The sequence below is a fragment of the Chiloscyllium plagiosum genome, unplaced genomic scaffold, assembly GCF_037043375.1.
Source record: "Chiloscyllium plagiosum isolate Xiang-an unplaced genomic scaffold, Cpla_swu_hap1 HiC_scaffold_33, whole genome shotgun sequence".
NCBI lineage: Eukaryota > Metazoa > Chordata > Chondrichthyes > Orectolobiformes > Hemiscylliidae > Chiloscyllium > Chiloscyllium plagiosum.
This window is the reverse complement of record NW_028270171.1, coordinates 9,393,294-9,416,025: the sequence shown is the minus strand read 5'-3', so window position 1 is coordinate 9,416,025 and position 22,732 is coordinate 9,393,294. Positions and strand designations below refer to the sequence as shown.

Below are 22,732 nucleotides of genomic sequence, written 5' to 3'. Positions count from 1 at the left end.
GCAAAACCAGACGTCAGAGAGTACCTAGGCCGAAAGAAGGAAACAGCAGACACTGGACCACCCATGTCCCCGCTCTGAGCAACAACAGGGATGGAGAAGCAGAAACATCGGCCAAGCAGCTGCCACGTGTTTCCAGGTAACTGTCTCCCTCCTGCATTCAGCACAGTCTCGCGTTAACCCTCCTGTGTCCCTCATGCTCCAATGTTCAAGGGTTCATGTCCTGTCGATCCAACACTGTGCTGTTGTCCCCCTCTCAGCCAGCCCACATTTGCCGTCACACCCTGCGCTCAGTGACCTACACTGACTCCTGGCCTAGCAACGCCTCGATTTGAAAAAAGTCAAAAATCACGCGACACCGGGTTATCATCCAACAGGTTGATTTGAAATCTCCAGCTTTCAGAGCGCTGCTGTTGGACTATGACCCGGTGTCATGTGATCTTTGACTTTGCCCACCCCAATCCAACACTGGCACCTCCATGTCTTGATTTGAAAATTCTCCTCTCCGTTTTCAAGTCCTTTCATAGCCTTCCTGGCTCCTCTAGCCCAGATCCCTCGGTCTTCCTGCAATTCTGGTGGCTATAGCACTCTTTGACCCTCAATCATTGCGGGGCCAGGGAGCAGGCCATGCCGTCTGCTGCCTGTTCTTGGAGCTCCGGAATTCCATCCCCAAAATCCTCCACTATCCCCTTTAAGACGCAGCACAGAGTTCTCCCCGGCCTCATGTGAGCCAATGCTAAATGCAGTCAGACGTTGCTCCTCTGGAGCACATATTGCCTGTTAGAGGTGCTATGTCAATGCAACACACTCGCCGGGCATGAGTAACAGCTGAGTGCCGAAGGTGGAATGCGCCTATAAGAGTTTGCACTGTCCTTTTTTCACGTTGGTGCTGCTCTAACCCTGTGAGTGCTGGATGCAGTTGGTACCTTCAGAGATTCACACAGTCTATTCACTATCCTGAAGGGAACAAATGACTCTTGGTCGGAGTGTGGCTTTCAAAGTTTTTAGCCTCCTATCACGTCTCCACCTTATCCTGCATGATAAGGTGGGACAGCATCAGTGACCCGGGTTCGATTCCAGCCTCAGGCAACTGTCTGTGTGGAGTTTGCACATTCTCCCCGTGTCTGCATGGGTTTCCTCCGGGTGCTCCAGTTTCCTCTCAGTCCAAAGATGTGCAGGTTAGGGTGGATTGGCTGTGCTAAATTGCCCACAGTATTCAGAGATGTGTAGATTACATGCATTAGTCAGGGGAAAGGGGAGTAATAAGGGATGGGTCTGGGTGGGTTACTGTTCGGAGGGTCGGTGTGGACTTGTCTATGATCAGAGAGTGAAGGATTCTGGTTGAGCTCACTCGTTACCAAATGAGCTTGCACGTTAGCAGTTGCCAGGTCACTCCGATCTCTCCTGGGATAAGCTCGGCAGTGCTCTCTGCAAACGCCCAAACCCACACATAAAGGACTTCAGAATGCTCAGTCCTGTGCGGTCACTATGGCGACGCAGGGCTGCACATGAAAAGCATTAGCTGCTTTGGCGACGCTGGGGGCCTGTCCCTTTAAGGCTGGCACTCAGTGCTGCCCATGATTATAATCTGCCAGTTGATGGACCCTTCCCTCTGCCAGGCCTGAAATAAAAAGGCAGCGGGAAATGCTTCGACATTCTCTGGAAAAGAAACCACACCTCGAGGCACAGCATCGACACAGAATCTACACTGCACAGCACAGCAACAGGCTATTCGGCCCCAACAGTCCATGCTCTCTTATGGCCTCCTCTAGGCCCTCTGGAATACTCTGCAGGGTATTATTTAAGGAAGGATGTGAACACATTGGAAACAGTTTGGAGAAGGTTTACCCCCAGTCTAATGCCTGGAATAAGCAAGTCCTCCAATGGAGTTCAAGTTGGACAGGCGAGGCCTGGAGCTTAGAGGAGTTAGAACTGGATTGGAACAGAAGAGATCCTGAGGGGTCTGGACGGAGTGGATGTTTCCTCTTTTGGGAGAATCTAGAATGACGCAGTCAGGCTTCCAAAACCAGCGTAAGTCGTAAAGAAGATTAAGTTTCCTTCTCCCAGAAGGACACGAGTCTTTGGAACTTCTCCTGAAAGGGCAGTGAAAGGCAACATCTTTGAATATTTTTTTAAAAGACAGAGGCAGATGGATTCCGGATAAATCAGAGGGCGAAAGGTTATCGGGGGGTGGGGGTGGAGGTGGGTGGGAAGAATGTGGAGTGATCAGATCAGTTGTGATCTTAGCAAGTGGGACAGCAGGCCAGAGGGGATGAGTGGACTCTTCCTGCTCCTAATTCCGATGTTTCTTCATCATTCTATTCTTTTACCCTTGTGAATTTATTTAGCTGCAACTGGATGTTACTCGTCTTCTGATATTCCACATTCTGACTGGGCTGCTCCCCCTGACCAGGCAGGGCTGGCCTGCCACACTCTCTATGCCAGGGGCCCATCCATTGACTCCATCCAGACTCCGTGCGGCCTCGGAAAGGCAGCCAACGTTATCAAAGACCCCTTGCACCCCGGTTAGAATCCCTTCCAATCGGATGAAAGATACAGAAGGTTAAACACACGTACTAACAGATTCAAGAACAGCTTCTTTCCCACTGTGATTAGACTTTGGAATGGACCTCTCTAATTTCAAATCTAATGTTAATCTCGCTCTTTGTGCGTCTTCTCTGCCATCATATCATCACTCTGTTCTATCACCCTCTGACAGTATGATCTGCATGTACTGCACACAAAACAAAACTTGTCACTGCACCTAGGCACCCCCTTCCCCATTCATTCCTGGTAAAGAATTTATGCTCCAAGTGTTGACTCTCCTGCTCCTCGGACGCTCCCTGACCACCTGTGCTTTTCCAGTGCCACCCTTTTTGTCTCTGACTCTCCAGCATCTGCAGTCCTCACTTCCCGCCTCAGGCGACTGACTGTGTGGAGTTTGCACATTCTCCCCGTGTCTGCGTGGGTTTCCTCCCATAGTCCAAAGATGTGCAGGTCAGGTGAATTGGCCATGCTAAATTGCCCGTAGTGTTAGGTAAGGGGTAAATGTAGGGGTATGGGTGGGTTACGCTTCGGCGGGTCGGTGTAGACTTGTTGGGCCGAAGGGCCTGTTTCCACACTGTGAATAATCTAATCTAATCTAATCTAATCTTACACGTGATAATGATAAATCAAATCAAATGATATGATAATGCGGGGAGGGAGGTCAATCAGCCAACCACGCCTCTTTGCAAGAGCAGTCTAATTTCACCCACGACTTCCTGGCCTGTCTTTTACACAATCCTGGTCTTATTGAAGCAACGGTTCGTACCTCGCTGGCTGGTCACCTTAACAAAGCCACACGTGGTGATAGCGTGCCCATCCAGCCATTGCGATGCACTATTATGTTGAACTGACATGTCCCACAGCAGCATTCACATAGCCACCATGTGACATGCTAAAAGCAAAGGAACATTCAACGCAAAGTTGCTCATCAACTTGTGATCAGACTACTCGCCATAACACCGCTCTGTTCTCTCACCCTCCGAACTTTGTATGGTATGGTCTGCGTGTACTGCACACAAAACAAAACTTTTCACTGTACCCAGGAACCTCCTTCCCCCCACATTCCTGATGAAGGGCTTGTGCCCCAAACGTAGATTCTCCTGCTCCTCGGATGCTGTAAATGTGATCAATATTGACCAGGACACTGGCTCGGGGGATGGTGGGGGGAGTGAATTGGGGAGGGGTATTTGTACTGAAGAGTTGCCACAAAGAGAAAACAGGGCAAGAACCAAGCTCAGAGCCCACAGAGAAACAGAAATCTGGAAGCAGCAAAGAGGCATAGCAGCTCGAGACACTAATGTTCCTCCCTCCTTCATCCTTTCGATGTGGGGTAGCGGTGCTGCTGGCAAGGTTGGCATTTGTTCCCCATCCCTAATTGCCCCTTGAACCTAATGGCTCTCTGGGCCAAAGCAGAGGGTCAGAGTCACCCCCACCGCTGTGGGTCTGGTGTCACATGTAGGCCAGACCAGGTAAGTTTGGCAGATTTTCTCCGTAAAAGAAGTTCATTAACCAGGTGGGTTATTACAAGGCAACCTCTTTATTTTGCTTTCAAATTTCCACAATCCTCAGTTATCTGCTTTTTGTAAACTCAGGATTGATGCTTTTAGGAGTGACCTTATAAAATCATGAGAGGGATGGATAGGGTAAATAGACAAGGACTTTTCCATGGAGTGGATGAGTCCAGAACTAGAGAGCATAGGGTGAGAGGGAAAAGATAGAAAAGAGACCTGAGGGGTAACTTTTTTTCACACAGAGGGTGGTACGTGTATGGAATGAGCTGCCAGAGGAAGTGGTGGAGGCTGGTACAATTGCAACATTTAAGAGGTATTTGGATGGGTATATGAATGGGGGGTTTTGGAGGGATATGGGCTGGGTGCTGGCAGGTGGGACTAGATTGGGTTGGGATATCTGGTCGGCATGGACGTGTTGGACTGAAGGTTCCAACATATGGTTTTACCGGGTTTTTCTTTAAATCAGAGACTCAATGAGAGCTGGGGGGGAGAACTTTGTGTTGGTTTGGGTCAGCGGTTAACTTGGTTGAAGTGGAAAAGGGGAGGGTGAGGAGGAAGGGAGGTTTGCAAAAGCGGCAAGTTTGCAATGACCCCCGCCATCTCCCTCACCTCGTCCCCCTCCCCAGGGATGGGGGGAATTACCTTACCGTCTGCTGTAGGTCCGGGATGCCAATTCGAAAGACCATCATCCTGAGGTCAGGCTCGGTGCTCCTGTCCCTGGGCTTCGGGAGCGGCGCGTCGCTGATGGGTCCGGCGCCTGGCGGATCCCCGTCCCCGGAACTGTCGCTGTCAGTCTCCCCTGGATAGTCGGGAACGCTGCGCTGTTCATCCTCGCTGGAAGCCGGGCTGTGGGACATCTTTCAGAGAGGCGTCTGAGCACAGGGAGAGGGCTGCATCACCGGGAGCTGCAAGCACAGAGACAGAAAGGGAACACGCTAACTGGAACCCTTTAATCATGAGCTCACATCCGAAACCCTTCCAATAGGCAACAGTCCGAATTTGGAAAGGGGCATACAATTTCTGATTTCTATAAGGAGAGAGGCACACACAGAGAGATGCTAACTATAACCCTTTATTGATGAGCTAGTAGAATTTGGATAAAGACACGCACATACACAATTTCTGATTTCTACAAGGAGAGAGGCACACACACAGAGATGCTAACTATAACCCTTTATTGATGAGCTCGTAGAATTTGGATAAAGACACATACATATACACAATTTCTGATTTCTACAAGGAGAGAGGCACACACACACAGAGATGCTAACTATAACCCTTTATTGATGAGCTGGTAGAATTTGGATAAAGACACACACATATACACAATTTCTGATTTCTACAAGGAGAGAGGCACACACACACAGAGATGCTAACTATAACCCTTTATTGATGAGCTGGTAGACCTAAATTCTTCAAACGTATAACAACCTGAATCGGGGGGGAAAAAAAGAGCAAAGCCACAACACACACAATTGTCTGATTTATACACGTTTCCCGAACTGAACAGGAATATAAGAAATTCTTGCCTTCTCGCTCCATACTGACGGCTCCAGTGAAGCTCCACACAGCTTTCCGATTTGCGTCCTCCTACACACTATTCCGGTCAAAAGTGACTCTACTCCATTCACACACACACACACACACACTGCATCCAACAAAGCTTTCCAAACCCTATAGGCTCCCGAGTCCGACAAACACGCCCCACCCTCTCTTTATTCTTCCTCAGAGGCCCAGGGAACACGTGTGTGTGAGAGTGAGTGAGTGCTGGTGTCGTTCGGGCATCTTAATTCCCACCTCTTTTCTCTATCTCTGACCCAGTCGAATAAAAATCTCGTCCATCCCGGTCCCTCAGTCGTTCCACCTGCTCTCCACCGCAGCCTTTTCAGATTCCCACTGTGTGTGTGTGTGTGATTAGACCGACCTCCTGATTTCAATCAGATTTAATTTTGCCTCCTTCCTCTCCATTATCCATAAATTTCTCCCCCTCCCTTCTCCTACATTCATAGAACACAGAACAGTACAGCACAGTACAGGCCCTTCGGCCCTCGATGTTATGCCGACCTTTTAATCCTACTCTGAGATCAGACTAACCTTCACTGTACTATCATCCATGCGCCTATCCAAGAGTCACATACGTCTCTGACTCTACTACCTGGCAGTGCATTCCACACACCCACCACACTCTGTGTAAAGAACCTACACCTGACATCTCCCCTAAATCTTCCTCCAACCACCTTAAAATTATGCCCCTTTGTGATAGACATTTCCACCCTGGGAAAAAGTCTCTGGCTATCCACTCTATCTATGCCTCTCATCATCTTGTACACCTCTATCAAGTCACCTCTCATCCTTCTTCACTCCAATGAGAAAAGCCCTAGCTCCCTCAACCTTTCTTCATAAGCCATGCCCTCCCGTCCAGGCAACATCCTGGTAAATCTCCTCTGCACCCTCTCTAAAGCTTCCATATCCTTCCTATAATGAGGCACAATATTCCGAGTGTGGTCTAACCAGGGCTTTATAGAGCTGCAGCATAACCTTGACTCTTAAACTCAATCCCCCACCTTTGTTCGTACTGTTCCAATGTACTCTCTGAGGCTGGTATGAATAACTTTACTGCTCTTCGGATGCTGCCTGAACTGCTGTGCTCTTCCAGCACCACTAATCCAGAATCTGGTTTCCAGCAACTGCAGTCATTGTTTTTAACTCTAGAGGGATTTGCCTACCTTGTAGCACATTGGAGGTACCGTTCCTACCTCTGGACCAGGTGAGCCCAGGGTCAAGTTCCACCTGCCCCTGAGGTGGGTGGTAATATCTCTGGGAATAAAGGCTGATTAGAAAAACATCCTGCTCCTTGACATTCACAACATTCCGGTCCCATGTTCAAATAAAAAGCCTAAATGTCATCTGACTGAAACTAGGCCAGACCTGACTAACACCTCTCCCTAATCGGTATGCCTTTCAGTTTGACAGAATTTAATTAGGGAACTATATTGCAGAAGTGGAGGGACAGAGATTAGATTCCCTACAGTGTGGAAACAGGCCCTTCGGCCCAACAAGTCCACACCAACCCTCCGAAGAGCAACGCACCCAGACCCCTATATTTCCCCCTGACTAGGCACCCAACACTATGGGCAATTTAGCATAGCCAATTCACCTGACCTGCACATCTTTGGATTGTGGGAGGAAACCCACACAGACACAGGGAGAATGTGCAAACTCCACACAGTTGCCTGAGGTGGGAATTGAACCCTGGCACTGTGAGGCAGCAGAGCTGACCACTGAGCCACTGCTCTGCACAGAGGTGAAGGGAAAGGGGGTGGGGAGAGGAAATCTTGGCTCTTACACACACAGTAAATTCACTCAGTGTCTCTGATTCATAAGGTTCTGGGTTCAAGTCCCACTTCTAGATGTGAACACAAGGCTGATACCCCATTGCAGTACCTAGTGGGTGCTGTGCTGTTGGAGGCGCTGTTTCATAGGAGAGTCTAGGACCAGAGGCCATTGTCTCAGAATAAAGAGGCAGCAGCTTAAGGCTGAGATGAGGAGGAATTTCTTCTATGAGAGGGTTGTGAATCTTTGGAAGTCCTTGCCACAGAGGGCTGTGGGGGTAGAGTCCTTGTGTATATTTAAGGCTGAGAGAGAGAAAGATTCTTATAAGTCAGGGAATAGAGGGTTACAGGGAAAGGGTAGGAAAGTGGACATGATGAATTTTGTATCAGCCTGATCCTACTGAATGGTACAGCAGGCTTGAGGGGCCGAATGGCCTCCTCCCATTCCTATTTCTTATGGTCGTTATGACGAAGTGTTTGAAGTGAAGCTTGGATGTAAATGATCGGAGGAGTGTAGATGGGTGATCTATCTGACAGGTTGGAGGAAGAGCGCCTCATCATCCGCCTAGGAACACTCCAACCACAAGGGATGAACTCAGATTTCTCCAGTTTCCTTATTTCCCCTCCCCCCACCTTGTCTCAGTCAAATCCCTCAAACTCAGCACCGCCTTCCTAACCTGCAATCTTTTTCCTGACCTCTCCGCCCCCACCCCACTCCAGCCTATCACCGTCACCTTGACCTCCTTCCACCTATCGCATTTCCAACGCCCTTCCCCCAAGTCCCTCCTCCCTAGCTTTTATCTTAGCCTGCTGGACACACTTTCCTCATTCCTGAAGAAGGGCTTATGCCCGAAACGTCGATTCTCCTGCTGTGCTTTTCCAGCAACACATTTTCAGCTCTGATCTATCTGACAACCAACAATGGATGGATTAGCTTGTTGTGATGGCTTTGTTAGCCAGATGTTTAAAGAGTGTTAGAGGTATATGGGTAGTCATCTACAATGCTGATACAACAGAAGCTGACTGGAGACTGTTTTTTTTTTGTTTCTGTAGCCCATTCCGTCCAAACGGCTCTCACCTTATTGAGAAACCAGAGCAACAGTCGACCATTCGGCCCCTCAAGCCTAATGCCATTCAATAAAATCATGGCCAACAACAGGAGGTGATGACCGAGTGATATTATCATTACACTGTTAATCCAAAGATTTTCACTGTACTTCGGTACACATAACAATCAAGATTGTTATCTGGGTTCAAATCTGGGTTCAAATCCCACCACGGCAAATTCTGATATTTGAATTCAATTTTAAAAATCTGGAATTAAGAGTCTAATGATGACAATGAATATATTGTCTCTTGTTGGAAGAACCCATCTGTTTCATTAATGCCCTTCAGGGGAGAAACTGCCACCCTTACCTGTTCTGGCCTATATGTGACTCCAGACCCACAGCAATGTGGTAGACTCTTAACTAACCTCTGGGCAACTAAGGATTGGCAATAAATGCTGGCCCAGCCAGCGACACCCTCATCCTGTGAATGAATAAAAAAAATCATAGCTTCAGCAACCAGGAATGTGCAGGCTAGGTAGATTAGCCATGGGAAGTGGAGGGTTGCAGCTTTAGAGTGGGGGGGGTCTGGATGGGTTGCTCTTCGGAGGGCTGCTGTGAACCTGTTGGGCCGAATGGTCTGTTTCCTCACTCTAGGGATTCTATGATGATCTGCACATTCTTGCTCCAGTTCCCTATAACTCTAGACTCCCTTATAGATCAAAGCTCTGTCTAATGTAGCCTCAAATATATTTAATACTCCAGCTTCACTGAGCAGTGGGGGAAAGATAACACCAAGGACCAACACCCAAACGTTGCTTCTGATCAAACGGGAGCTGCTGTATTCTGAAACCATACCACTAGCTCCGGATTCTCCCACAAGGGGACAAGATTTTCTTTTGCCCTCTACTGCCCTCTGCCAACCCACATCCTGCAACTTCAGCCAATCCACCCTGACCTGCAAATCTTGGAACTGTGGGAGGAAACCAGAGCAACCCCACACAGACACAGGGAGGACATGCCAACTCCACACAGACAGTCACCCAAAGGTGGGATCGAACCCAGGCCCCTGATGCTGTGAGGACGTGGTGCTAACCACGGAGCCACCCGCTCATGTACATCCTTTCCCCTTCAAATATTTCACCATTTCCTTTCACTGTCGGGCAGTGCATTCTGAGTCTTAACCTGACATTGTGTAAAGTTTCTCTTTGTGTTGTCTCTGGTTCTTGTGTCAATGTCTGAAATCTATGTTCCTTGTTTATTGAATTTTCAGTTATTGGGAGCAATTTCTACTTGATTGCGAGATTTATTTGGACTTTAATACCAACTGCAGAATGCAGCGGACCTTCCATCATTATCGATAAGTTAAGGGGACCTGCATTTTGCAGTGTAATGGAATTTTTTTTATACTGAACCGCACAATCCTTTCATTATTTTACACTTTTTTTTAATTTTAATGATTGGCTACAATTATATTATGAATTAGAATCATAGAAAACACAAGAGAACGAGCAGCATTATAGCCTTTCAAACCTGCTCCGCCATTTAATCAGTCTCCTGTTCCTGCTTTCTCCCTGTACTCTTTCATCCCTTTAGCCACATCAGACTCCTTCTTGAAAACATTCAGCGTTCTGGACTGAACTGCTTTTAGATTCCCTACAGTGTGGAAACAGGCCCTTCGGTTCATCTAGTCCACACTGACTCTCCGAAGAGTAACCCACCTAAACCCATTTCCCCCTAACTAATGCGCCCAACTCTACAGGCAATTTAGCATGACCAATTCACATAACATCTTTGGACTGTGGGAGGAAACCGGAGCACCCGGAGGAAACCCACGCAGACACGGGGAGAACATGCAAACTCCACACAGACAGTCGCCCATGGCTGGAATCGAACCCGGGTCCCTGGCGCTGTGAGGCAGCAGTGCTAACCACTGAGCCGCTGTGCTACCCCTGAGTTCACCAGGCTCCTCACTCTCTGTGTGAAGACATTTTCTAGTCGCAGAGCAATAAAGATTTACAGCACAGATAAAAGGCCCTTCAGCCCATTGTATCTGTGCTAGTCATCAACCACCTAACTACTTTGGATTCCAGCATCTGCAGATTTTTTTTGTCTCTAACCAATTATTGAGCTGAATGGCAGATGACACTTGAGGGGCTGAATGCCCTACTCCTGTCCCAATTTCTTGTCACGCTGCACACATCATCTAAACTTAATGGCCCTTCAGTCAGGCAGAGAGACAAGAACTAATCAAGTGCATCAATACAGATTGGATACGCCTTCAGTCACTGACTTAACCCTTTCCCAAGCCAGAAAATCTCACATTCGACACAATCCCTTATTGTTTTAAACATTTAATCACATCCCTTCTAACCTGTGCTTCTCTAAGGAAAACAGCCCTTTTTAATGGTGCAGAAATGAGGACCAAATAAGGATGTAAAACTCCAGGCAAGAGCTCTCTGAATCTGGACTAGACATTGTCAAACCCTTTTGACTATATGACACAGAGCACAGGGAAATCCACCACCCCATACCCAACCCCACCTTGCAGTCCTCTGCACTGGGTACCTCATGTTTAGACTAGCACAGACTCCAGTCGAAGAAACCCTAAGAGTGAGTGAATGTAACTCGATCCAATGGCTGCCTCTCTGAAAGGAGCATGGGCTGAATCCTCAGCACAGTAACGGTTAATGTTATCACTGCCATCAGTAGGACAGGCTCACAACCGCACTGCGACAGACAGTCCGACCTGGAACCCTCCTCTTCTGCTCTGACACAGCCTCCCCTACTCCAATGGACTCCCTGCCCCACCCTTGTCCTCCAATGCACACTCTGACCCACCCTGCCATCCAATGGGCTCTCTGATCCACCCTGCCATCCAATGGACACTCTGACCCCCCCTGCCATCCAATGGACAATCTGACCCACCCCTGCCATCCAATGGACACTCTGACCCACCCCTGCCAATCTGACCCACCCCTGCCATCCAATGGACACTCTGACCCACCCTGCCATCCAATGGGCTCTCTGATCCACCCCCGCCCTCTCAAATGGACCCCCCAATGCCCTCCCCATATCTATACTGGCAGACTCTTCACTGCCCGAGAAGATACAGCAAATGGTCAGAGGAGGGGTAGGCAGATTGATCTCCATGGCTCTGACACTGAATTATCCTGATTTCCCTGTACCAGTCGATTTCATATTTTATTCAAAGTTTCCTCTCTGTTCGAAGCCTGCAAAGATGACTGGAATCAATAAACGGTGTGATAAATTATTTATCAGGACAGACAAACCTCTCTGAACAAGTGACACTGTTGCTATTTCCATTAAGAAACTCTAATTTGAATCCAGGAATAAGTAGCTATAAATTGCTGCGTTAACCCAAATATATAAAGAGGTGAATGCACCAGCGATATAAATAGGAATCTAACGGTGCCACTACAGTGCAAACCAACTGCAGCATCAGCATGGTACCACAGAGAGCTTCACCCCTGGCGCTTGCATTTACCCAGGACCTGACCCAGATGCCTGTCCTTGAATGTTATGGTCAACCTCCTTTTAAATTCATTCACAGGATGAAGGTGTCACTGGCTAGGGCCAGCAATTATTGGCCATCCCTAATTGCCCAGCGGGCAGTTAAGAGTCATCCACATTGCTGTGGGTCTGGAGTCACGCATAGGCCAGACCAGGTAAGGACAGCAGTTTCCTTCCTGCTTCTCAGGTCATATGCCTCTCCACATGTTCCATATGTAGTACATAAAAAGGAAGTACACTCTCCAGATTGGTGGTGTACACAGTGGTACTATTGCTGCTGATCCAGAGACCCAGATAATGTTCCAGGGACCTGGGTTCAAATCCCATCATAGCACACAGTGGAATTGGAATTCAATAAAAATCTGGAATTAAGAGTCTAATGATGTCCATGAATCCATTGTTGATTGTTGGAAGAATCCATCTGGGTCACTAATGTCATTTAGGGAAGGAAACTGCCATCCTTACCTGGTCTGGCCTATATGTGACTCCAGTCCCACAGCAACGTGGTTGACTCTTAACCACCCTCTGGGCAATTAGGGATGGGCAATAAATACTGGCCTAATCAATGGCGCCCACATGCCGCGATTGAATTTTAAAAATGTCTCAGTGTAAAGGAAAGGACCTCATATTAAAAAGGGAATCAGAATTTATTTGAGTAGCGCCTACCACATCCTGAAGTGCCCATCCACCTTCCCATTACTTTTGAGGCTGTTAGTTCAGCAACAAAGATGGGAGCCAATTTGCACACAGGAAACTCTCATCAACGCACCACATACCAACAGATTCAAGAACAGCTTCTTCCCCGCTGTTATTGGACTGCTGAAAGGACCTCTTTAATTTCAAATCGCTCTCTGTGCACCTTCTCTGCAGCCATGACATTGTATTCCTCACTCTGTTCAATCACCCTATGATCTTTATACAGTATGAACTGCCTTGTACTTCATGCAAAACCAAACTTTTCACTGTACCTAGGTACATGTGACAATAATAAATCAAATCAAATCAGAATGCAAAAGCTGTGGGCCTTGTAAATCTGAAACAAGAAATTAACCATCATTGGAAAAACTCAGCAGGCATGGAAAGAAACAGAATCAATGAATAACCTGAAACATTAACCTGGTTTCTCTCCACTGAGGTAGCAACAAGTTAATGACTTGATTCCTGGTTTTGCTGATATTGGGTGTTGGGGGTTATTGATAGGCGGGGAACATCTTTGTTCTTTTTCAAAGCAGTATGATCTTCTGCGCTCACCCAAGAGGGTCGTGGTCCAGTATCATCGCAAACAGGGTCACGGCAACTGTTCATCCTCCCTATGGCACTGCACTGGAGCCTAGGCCTGACCTCGTGCCGAAGGCTCTGGGCTGGGATTTGAACCCAAAGCTGTACGTCAAAGGTAAGTGTGCCCCGTGAAGATTAATACTGAGGGCTTTGAATGAGACTATTCAGAAAAGCAAGCAACATCATGTGAACGCCAAGAAATGCGTTCAGCATTACAGTATTTCATTTCAGCAGCACTACACACATAGCCGCAGAACAGTTATTAAATATTAATCAGTTTATCATCTCAACACACTTCGGCAATTTCAGAAGCGCAGGTCTCTATATTGAATTAAACTAAGGCATGGTGTTAGAACTGCTCACACTTTTCTGAATTCTTTGTTTTAATCGTTATCTTCCCTGGGGTCAGAACACTTAAAGGAACAAACATTGGTTTCACATTGAGAGGTCAGGGCATTGAATGCAGCTCCCAGAATATTTTTCTCCATTTCCACCCATTTAACATTGCTCTGAGGTCCCATCTCTACCTCTGTCATCTATACAAGATGTGTATTTGTATAGCACCTTCCAAAGTCTCAGGTCATGGCAACACACAACAGATCAAATATCTTTATGTCTGCAGCAATATCAGTGTTGCAATGTAACCAATTCACACTCAGCAACAATAGCAATGTGGCTGAGATAATCTGCATTTAGCAATATCAGTTTGGGAGTGCACATTACTATTGCTAAAAAGAGAGACAGTTGACTAAAGCCTTTTATCTTGCACACATCAGGACACACACAAGAATGCCAAATTTCCACGAGCACAGCAATTTATACAACAGGAGGAAGGGAAGTGGTTGGCAAGTCAGCTCTGACTGACATCTTAAGAGTATTAATAGTTACAGTAACAACCCAGTTTAACATAATCAGATAAACTCATAACAAGGCTCCTCTACACCCCCTTAAAGCACCATACATCCACATGCAAGAACTGTTCTCTCTGAACGAGTGAAATCTGTTTAAGCCTGGCACCTTTTCTGAATTTTCCAGTAGCCTTGAAAGCCTTCAGTTCCCTACTGCTTTCACTTTGGAAATGCCTTGTCCAATCAGTGTCAATTGCCAACCAATCAGCACCCTTTCCTCCTGCAGTATAAATTGCTGTGATCGTTTGAAATTTGGCATTCCTGCATGTGTCCAGATGAATGCCAATGAAAAGTTTAAGCAGCTCATCTCTCTTCACTGCACTATTCAAATTCCGTGCTACCTTTAGATTATTTAGATCAACATTTGCTGGAGGCTTCCCTTCTCTATGATGTAATGCAATGGGATCTTTCCTATCCATCTGAGGGAGGAAGATGGACCATAATTTAGCCTCTAATAGGATACTACATGTCTCACTCTCGGGAATGGTATGAGGATTGATGGGCAAGTTCCTGGCATGAGATTCAAACCCACTCAGATCTGTGACCACTGTCATTGAAAAGGTAGGTCAGTTAGCTCAGTTGGCTGGATGGCTGGTTTGTGATGACAATAGCGTTGGTTCAAGTCCCACACTGGCTGAGGTTATCATGGGTGTCTGATCTTCTCAACCTCGTCCCTTGCCTCAGGTGTGATAACCCTCAGATTAAACTGACCATCAGCTGTCTCTCTCTCTAATGGGACAGCATGACTATGGCAACTTTACCCTTTCATTACCAGCCAGAAGGACAAGGGCAGCAGGTACGTGGGAAGACCACATGTTCCCTTCCAAAACCCACACTGTCCTGAGTTGGAAATGTGTTGTCATTCTTTACTTGCTACTGGGTCAAAATCCAGGAACTCCGCGCCCCCCCCCCCCCCCCCCCCCCCCCAGCCAAGGCCATTATAGGTCACCCAGAGTGGGGAGGCAATGGCTTGGTGGTACTATCACCAGGCTATCAATCCAGAGACCTCGGTAACGTCCTGGGGACCGGGGTTCAAATCTTGCCATAGCAGATGGTGGAGTCTGAATTCAAAAAATAATTCTGGAATTAAAAGTCTAATGATGACCATTATCGATTGTTAGAAAAACCCATCTGGCTCATGATTGTCGTTTAGGGAAGGGAATTGCCATCCTTACCCAGTTGGGCCTACAAGTGACTCCAGACCCATAGCGATGCGGTTGACTCTTAAACTGCCCTCTGGGCAATTAGGGATGGGCAATAAATGCTGGCCTAGCCAGTGCCACCCTCATCCCGTGAACAAATAAAACAAAACACTGACTGCTGTGGTTCAAGAAGGCAGCTCATCACCATCTTCTCAAGGCGAAAGTGAGGACTGCAGATGCTGGAAACCAGAGTTTAGATTAGAGTGGTGCTGGAAAAGCACAACAGGTCAGGCAGCATCCGAGGAGCAGGAGAATCGATGTGACGTTTCGGGCAAAGCCTATGACGGGCAATTCCTGATGAAGGGCTTTTGCCCGAAACGTCACATCGATTTTCCTGCTCCTCGGATGCTGCCTGACCTGCTGTGCTTTTCCGGCACCATTCTGATCTAAACCATCTTCTCAAGGGCAACTGGGGACGGGCAGTAAATTCTGGCGGAGCCAGCAACGCCCACATCCCACGAGTGAATAATGAAAAAGCCTCCCAAACCACAGCTTGCACAATGACACACAGATTTCCCTCGTCTTCACTGGACAAGCAGATCGAGGTAGCGCTGGGGCGGCCATTTTAAACCACAGTGTCAGCACAGCACTCCGACGACATCAAAACGTGAGCTTGCCCAGTTAAGAAAGATTCAGAAGCTGAGTGATCCAATTCCCATGATCACACAGGATGATCCCAGCAGTGTGGAGTCAGCTCCCAAACCACACAGACATAAAGAAACCCATTTTATCCCCTGGTTTCTATCAGAGTAGCAGCTCAATACAAATGCTGCATAAAATCCACAAAAAGGTGATTACGTTTTTTTTGAGCATGAAGTAGTTGGCTTCAGTTGAGACACCGTAACTGGGGTGTTTAGTGGAGGGGGCTGTTTATTTTAATAATTTCCTTGCATTTAAAATACCCACTTGCCCCATATTTCAAGTAAGTAGTTCTGTTTGAGCGTGAATAATAGTGGGGAACATAAAGTATAAAAAAGGATTTGCACTCTCTGTTTATTTGAATAAGTAGAAGCCTGGGCCTAGAACAGAGCGAGAGAAAAAAAACAATTAACATTTTAAAGAAAGGATTTGTTCTTCAAAATGCTCTCAGAAGGAGCGAGTGATTTGATTTGAATATATTTCAGTATTAAATAAGCGAGCTGAAGGATTCCTGTCTCTGCCTAAAGTCTTGCTGTTAAACCATCTGTTGCCATGGCAACACAGCATGAGATGTTAAGTTTGACTTGTTAATGTGACCCCACAGCCTTGCCTTTAGGCCTGAACCTGATTCATCTCTCACCTCCATTGCGATTTGCAATTTTCGCGGATGATGTCGTGGAAATCAATCCCTGAAGCAAATTACTGAATAAAAAATTCCACTGCACACACTTGCCGAGTTTCGTACACACTCCTTGTGTCTGTAGGTATAGAGGAACAGGAGATGGGACCAATTTACAAGGACGATACTGAGAGGTTATAACTGTCAGGCAAGATTGAAGAGGCTGAGGCTTGACAATCTTAGAAATGCGCCTTGAACCAGGGTCATTAAAGAGTCATCTTGAGTCAAAACATTAGCTTGCTCTATCTCCATGGATGCTGCCCGACCCGCTGTGATCTCCAGTACATTTTGTTTTCAGTTCAGATTCCAGCACCTGCAATAATTTGCTCCCTCATTAAAATTATTAACAAGTTAAATGTGGATAAATTTCCATTTATGGTCAAAACTGGAGGCCAAGAAAGCCATGGATGAAGATATTGGGACTGTTCACCTTTGACCAGAGAAGGCAAAGAGGAGATCTCACAGAGGTTTTCAAATTCATGGGTGGGCTGGATAGAAGAGAGAGGGAGAAGCTGTTACTGTTCACAAAAGGAATAATAACGAAAGGGGCGTAGGATTTAACGGTGATGAGTGAAAAGTTTAAATATGATGACAGGAAAATCTTTCTCACACAGTGGGTAGTGAGGGTCTGGCATGCACTGCCTGGAAATGAGATGGAGGCAGATACAATTACACAGGAACATAGTAACAGGAGTAGGCCATTCAGCCCCTCAAGCCTGTTCTGCCCTTCAATGAGATCATGGCACAGCAATTTATACTCCAGGAAGTTGGCAAGTCAGCTCCTGCTGATATCTTGAATGCATTAATAATTACAGTGCTAACTCCTGCCTTTGGCCTAACCCCTTAATACCTTTGCTCAAACTCTCTCTCTCAGATTTGAAATTAACAACTGATCCTGCATTCACTACCAGAGAGTTCCGAACCTCTCCCACCCTATGTGTGTCAAAGTGCATACTAACAAAAACAGAAATTGCTGCAAAAGCTCAGCAAGTTTGGCAGCATCTGTGGAGAGAAATCAGAGTTAATGTTTCAGGTCCAGGGACTCATCCTCAGAAGTGCTTCCTAACGTCTCTCCTGAACGCTCTGACCCTAATTCTCAGAGTATGCCCTAGTTCTTCAATCTCCAACCAATGGAAATAGATTATCTACCCTATCCCTTCCAGCTAATAACTTGAAGAATTCAATCAGGTCATACTTTAACCTTCTAAACTTTCGAGAAAACAGGCTAATTGTATAATCTCTCTTCAAAACGTAACCCCTGAAGTCCAGCTATTGTTCTTGTAAAGCTACGTTGTACCCTATTCAAGAGGGAACTGGGACAATTATTTGAACAGAAATAATACGGGGTAAAAGGAGGAGGTCAGCAGTGTAATAACTCCACAGAGGCTGGGATCGGTCACCAAATCACCCTTTATTTACACGTGCATAGTACATGACACTGACTCAGCAGCTGGATAACATTATTCTGATCAGAGCTTACTATGGGCCACTCAGACATTAAGATAAAGTTAAAAATCACACCACACCAGGTTATAGTCCAACAGGTTTTAATTGGAAGCACTAGCTTTTGGAGCGCTGCTCCTTCATCAGGTGGTTGTGGAGTATAAGACAGTTGGAGAGTGTCTCTGATGATGGGAACGTGTGTCCCCCAGTTAGAGCTGCCAACGAGAGCAGTGTATCCAGATTGCTGCACGGTGACTTTGTTCTGGTCAGATCCAGAATCGTAATGGAAGTGACCAAAGGCTGGTCATTTGCTTGGGCAGGAAGCTAGGCGTTCCCATGGTGACTCAAAGCAGTCTGAGGTCACTCTGAGCTGGACCCCACCCTGTCACCTCATGTCATTTTGTAAGCTCCTCTATAAAATCCACCTGAGCACCATGTTCATCAATGTCTTTGTCATTTCTATTCAGACAAATCCTGACCTCACAACTTCCCAATCTCACGTCTCCTGTCACCCCCCCAAACCCCCACCCTCACGTCTCCTGTGAATGTACTGTAGCTGAGTTTGCAGATCACACAAAAATAGGTGGGAAGGCACATGGAGAGGGGGATACACAGAGATATTGACAGGGGTTCAAACATCTGGCAGCTGGAATATAATGTAGGAAAATGTGACTTTCTGTACTTTGGCAGGAAGAATAGAACAGCTGCTTATTATTTAAAAGGAGAAAAACTACAGAAAGCAACAGCACCGAGGGGTTTGGGGTCCTCAAACACAAATCAGAAAACTCTAACATTTGCATTTGTTGAGTATTCTGAAATGTTGGCCTTCATTTCAAAGGGAATAGAGTTTGACCATAGGGGAGTCTTGCTAAAACTATGTAAGGTACCAGTCAGATCACATAGAGTCATATAGCATGGAAACAGACCCTTCGGCCCAACCAGTCCATAATCCCAAACTAAACTATCCCAACTGCCTGCTCCTGGCCCATATCCCTCCAAGCCTTACGTTGAGAAGTCTAGATTAGAATAGATTCCCTACAGTGTGGAAACAGGCCCTTCAGCCCAACAAGTCCACACCAATCCTCTGAAGAGTAACCCAGCCAGACCCATTTCCCTCTGACTAATGCACCTCACACTATGGGCAACTTAGCATGGCCAATTCACCTAATCTGCACATCTTTGGACTGAGGGAGGAAACCAGAGCACCCGGAGGAAACCCGCGCACACTGGGGGGGGGAATATGCAAACTCCACACACAGTCGCCTGAGGCTGGAATTGAACCCGGGTCCCTGGCGCTGTGAGGCATCAGTGCTAACCACTGAGCCACCGTGCTGCCCCCTTAGCTACTGGCATTGGAGGTAGTCCATTAATCTCAGATATGGAGGGATTCAGTCGGTTGGGTTTGTACCCATTGGAGTTTAGCTGGATGAGAGGTGACCTTATTGAAAGATATCAGGTTCTAAGGAGCTTAACAGAGAAGATATGGAGAGATTGTGGGAGAGTCAAGGTCCTCAGGGCTCAATATCAGGACAAGGGTTTGCCCTTCAAGACAGAGATGAGGGAGAATAATTTTCTTTCTTTTTCAGAGGGTAGTGAATCTGTGGATTTCTTTGCCACAAGAGGACTGTCGAGGCTGGGTCCTTATTATATTCAAGGCTGATGTTTTAATCAGAAAGGGAATCGAGAGGTGAGGGGAAAAGGCAGGAGAGTGGAGGCGAGCGTTATCAGGTCAGCCATTATCTCATTGAATGACAGAGCAGACCCCATGGGCCTATCTTTGCTCCTATGTCTTACAGTCTTATGATCTAAATTAAGCAATTAGTCTCAGCAAGGTGTTGGCAAATTCTGGAAGAGCACAGCAATTCAGGCAGCATCCAACGAGCAGCGAAATCGACGTTTCGGGCAAAAGCCCTTCATCAGGAATAAAGGCAGAGAGCCTGAAGGGTGGAGAGATAAGCTAGGGGGGGGGTGGGGGTGGGGAGAGAGTAGCATAAAGTACAATGGGTGAGTGGGGGAGGAGATGAAGGTGATAGGTCAGGGAGGAGAGGGTGGAGTGGATAGGTGGAAAAGGAGCTAGGCAGGTCGGACAAGTCAAGGGGACAGTGCTGAGCTGGAAGTTTGAAACTAGGATGAGGTGGGGGAAGGGGAAATGAGGAAGCTGTTGAAGTCCACATTGATGCCCTGGGGTTGAAGTGTTCCAAGGTGGAAGATGAGGCGTTCTTCCTCCAGGCGTCTGGTGGTGAGGGAGCGGCAGTGAAGGAGGCCCAGGACCTCCATGTCCTCGGCAGAGTGGGAGGGGGAGTTGAAATTGTCCGGACTTGTTGGACCTGCCTAGCTCCTTTTCCACCTATCCACTCCACCCTCTCCTCCCTGACCTATCACCTTCATCTCCTCCCCCACTCACCCATTGTACTCTATGCTACTTTCTCCCCACCCCCACCCTCCTCTAGCTTCTCTCTCCACGCTTCAGGCTCTCTGCCTTTATTCCTGATGAAGGGCTTTTGCCCGAAACGTTGATTTCGCTGCTCGTTGGATGCTGCCTGAACTGTTGTGCTCTTCCAGCACCACTAATCCAGAATCTGGTTTCCAGCATCTGCAGTTATTGTTTTTACCAAGGTGTTGGCAAAGCTAATGGAAAGTCATAAAAGGTCACCTAACTGATTAATTTCTTTTAGAGAACAAAATTTGCCCTTTTAGCCAATCTAGCCCACTTGTGACTCCAGACCAAGTATGGTTGATTCTTTACTGCCCGCTGAAATGGCCTCGTTTCGGTTCACTGGCTTCACCCGACGGAGGAGCGTCTCTCCGAGAGCTTGTGATTTCAAATAAACCTGTTGGACTATAACCTGGTGGCGTGTGCCTTCTGACATTTTTTTTTTAAACTTAGTTTTAGAAGAGTTGGCATCATTAGTTTCTCATGGTTGCAAAGAAAGAACTGACATTGCACTTTTACACATATTCCAGGAAAATCCAAAAGCATTCCAGAGGGTTTGCAGAACATGGGAGCGCTGTCGGTCAGTTGCATTTATGTATTGATGAGGAATGAACTGACAGTGTTCATTTTGCATTCCAAATGGTGTGTGAGACATTTAATACAGTCTCTTTATGGATTTCCTCGGAACAATGTGATCCTGTTTATATTGCTCCTTTTCAATAATCCTTAAAAACATTATCGTTATTTAATGTACAATTATTTAACTGCATAACGAATGGTCGAGGATACAGGCAAGTCATAGTAATCAGCTTCCTGGGATCAGAAATTAAACCAGCCACCAGTCACCCACTGACAAAAGATTCAATGGGACCTTTCTGAATTCAGGAAGCAAGGTGGAGGGCAGGCCCCTATCTACATCTGTGAGGTGGAGATGGAAGAGGGTGCCAATTTCCGAGTAGTGATGATCACTGAATCTACTTGTATGTGTATACAAACTTTCATATCTTCTGCCTGACAGAAGAGGGTAGAAGAGAATATAATCGGGGTGGGAGGGACCTTTGAGGATGTTGCTTACAGTGGGAAGTATAGATGGAGTCAATGGACAGAAGACTGGCATGTGTAATGGACTGGGCTGTGTTCACAATTCAGAGAGTATCATAGAAATAGAATCCCTATAAACGGGCCCTTTGGCCTCACAGGTCCACACCTCTCCTCCAAAGAATAACCGACCCAGTCTCAGTCCCCTACCCTATTACTCTACATTTACCCCTGACTTATGCACCTAACCTACACATCCCTGAACATTATGGGGCAATTTAACCCTAACAATTTAACCCCAATTCACCCTAACCTGCACATCTGTGGACTGTGGGAGGAAACCCACGCGGACACGGGGAGAATGTGCAAACTCCACACAGACGGTCACCCGAGGCTGGAATCGAACACGGGTCCCTGGCACTGTGAGGCAGCAGTGCTAACCACTGAGCCACCGTGCAGCCCCAAAGCTGCAGTTTCTTATGGCTCTGTGCAGAGCAGTTGCTGTACCAAACCGTGATGTGTCCGGATAGAATGCTTTCAGAAGACACGGGTAAAAGGAGTTTTCTTAGAGATGCCGAATTTGTTAGCCTCCTGAGGAAGTAGAGGTGTTGGTATGCATTCATGATGGAGGAAACATGGCATTCAGTTCGCTACCAGGAGGCTCCCATGACTGACAATGGGATAATAATCCGATACTGTGTTTTATGATGTTCGTTTACAGATAAATGACAACTCAGAAGTGCAGGAGAACTCTTTGAAGCACGACCAGTGGTATCATGGGAAATTTAATGTCCACTAGAGAGGACAAATGAGCCATGGCAGAAACACCTTAACACAAAAAGACAGCACCTTCCACAGTACTGCTTCAGAGTGCCAGTCAGGATTAGAGATTAACATTTCAGTCTCAAAAGGCGAGAGAGTGTGTGTGGTGATGCTGCTCCTTTAACAAAGGTTTTTTTCAGAGAGGTGGTAAATCCAAAAAGTCTAGGATTGAAGGGTTTTAGGGTCAATTTGAATATAACTAACAGATACTGCCTCGGGATAAAGGCTTTCAAGTTTAAAAAAACACTTGTGCAATGAAAAGGGAGTGGCCAGTTCTCCCAGCTCAGCTTTTCTTTGGTTTGGTTTGGGTTTTAGCAGTTTG

The 22,732-nt window shown here is 46.8% G+C and overlaps 1 protein-coding gene across 3 annotated transcripts in view; it reads right to left on the bottom strand.

Annotated features, from left to right (window-relative positions):
• Positions 1-22,732, bottom strand: part of shank1 (SH3 and multiple ankyrin repeat domains 1) — a 534,917-nt gene that overhangs the window by 398,709 nt on the left and 113,476 nt on the right. For all 3 annotated transcript variants that reach the window (XM_087978262.1, XM_087978261.1, XM_087978264.1), the window contains one exon: positions 4,703-4,960. In XM_087978262.1, coding sequence (XP_087834388.1) covers positions 4,703-4,912 — 210 coding nt within the window. In that variant the 5' untranslated portion in view covers positions 4,913-4,960. The remainder of the gene's footprint in view (positions 1-4,702; positions 4,961-22,732) is intronic.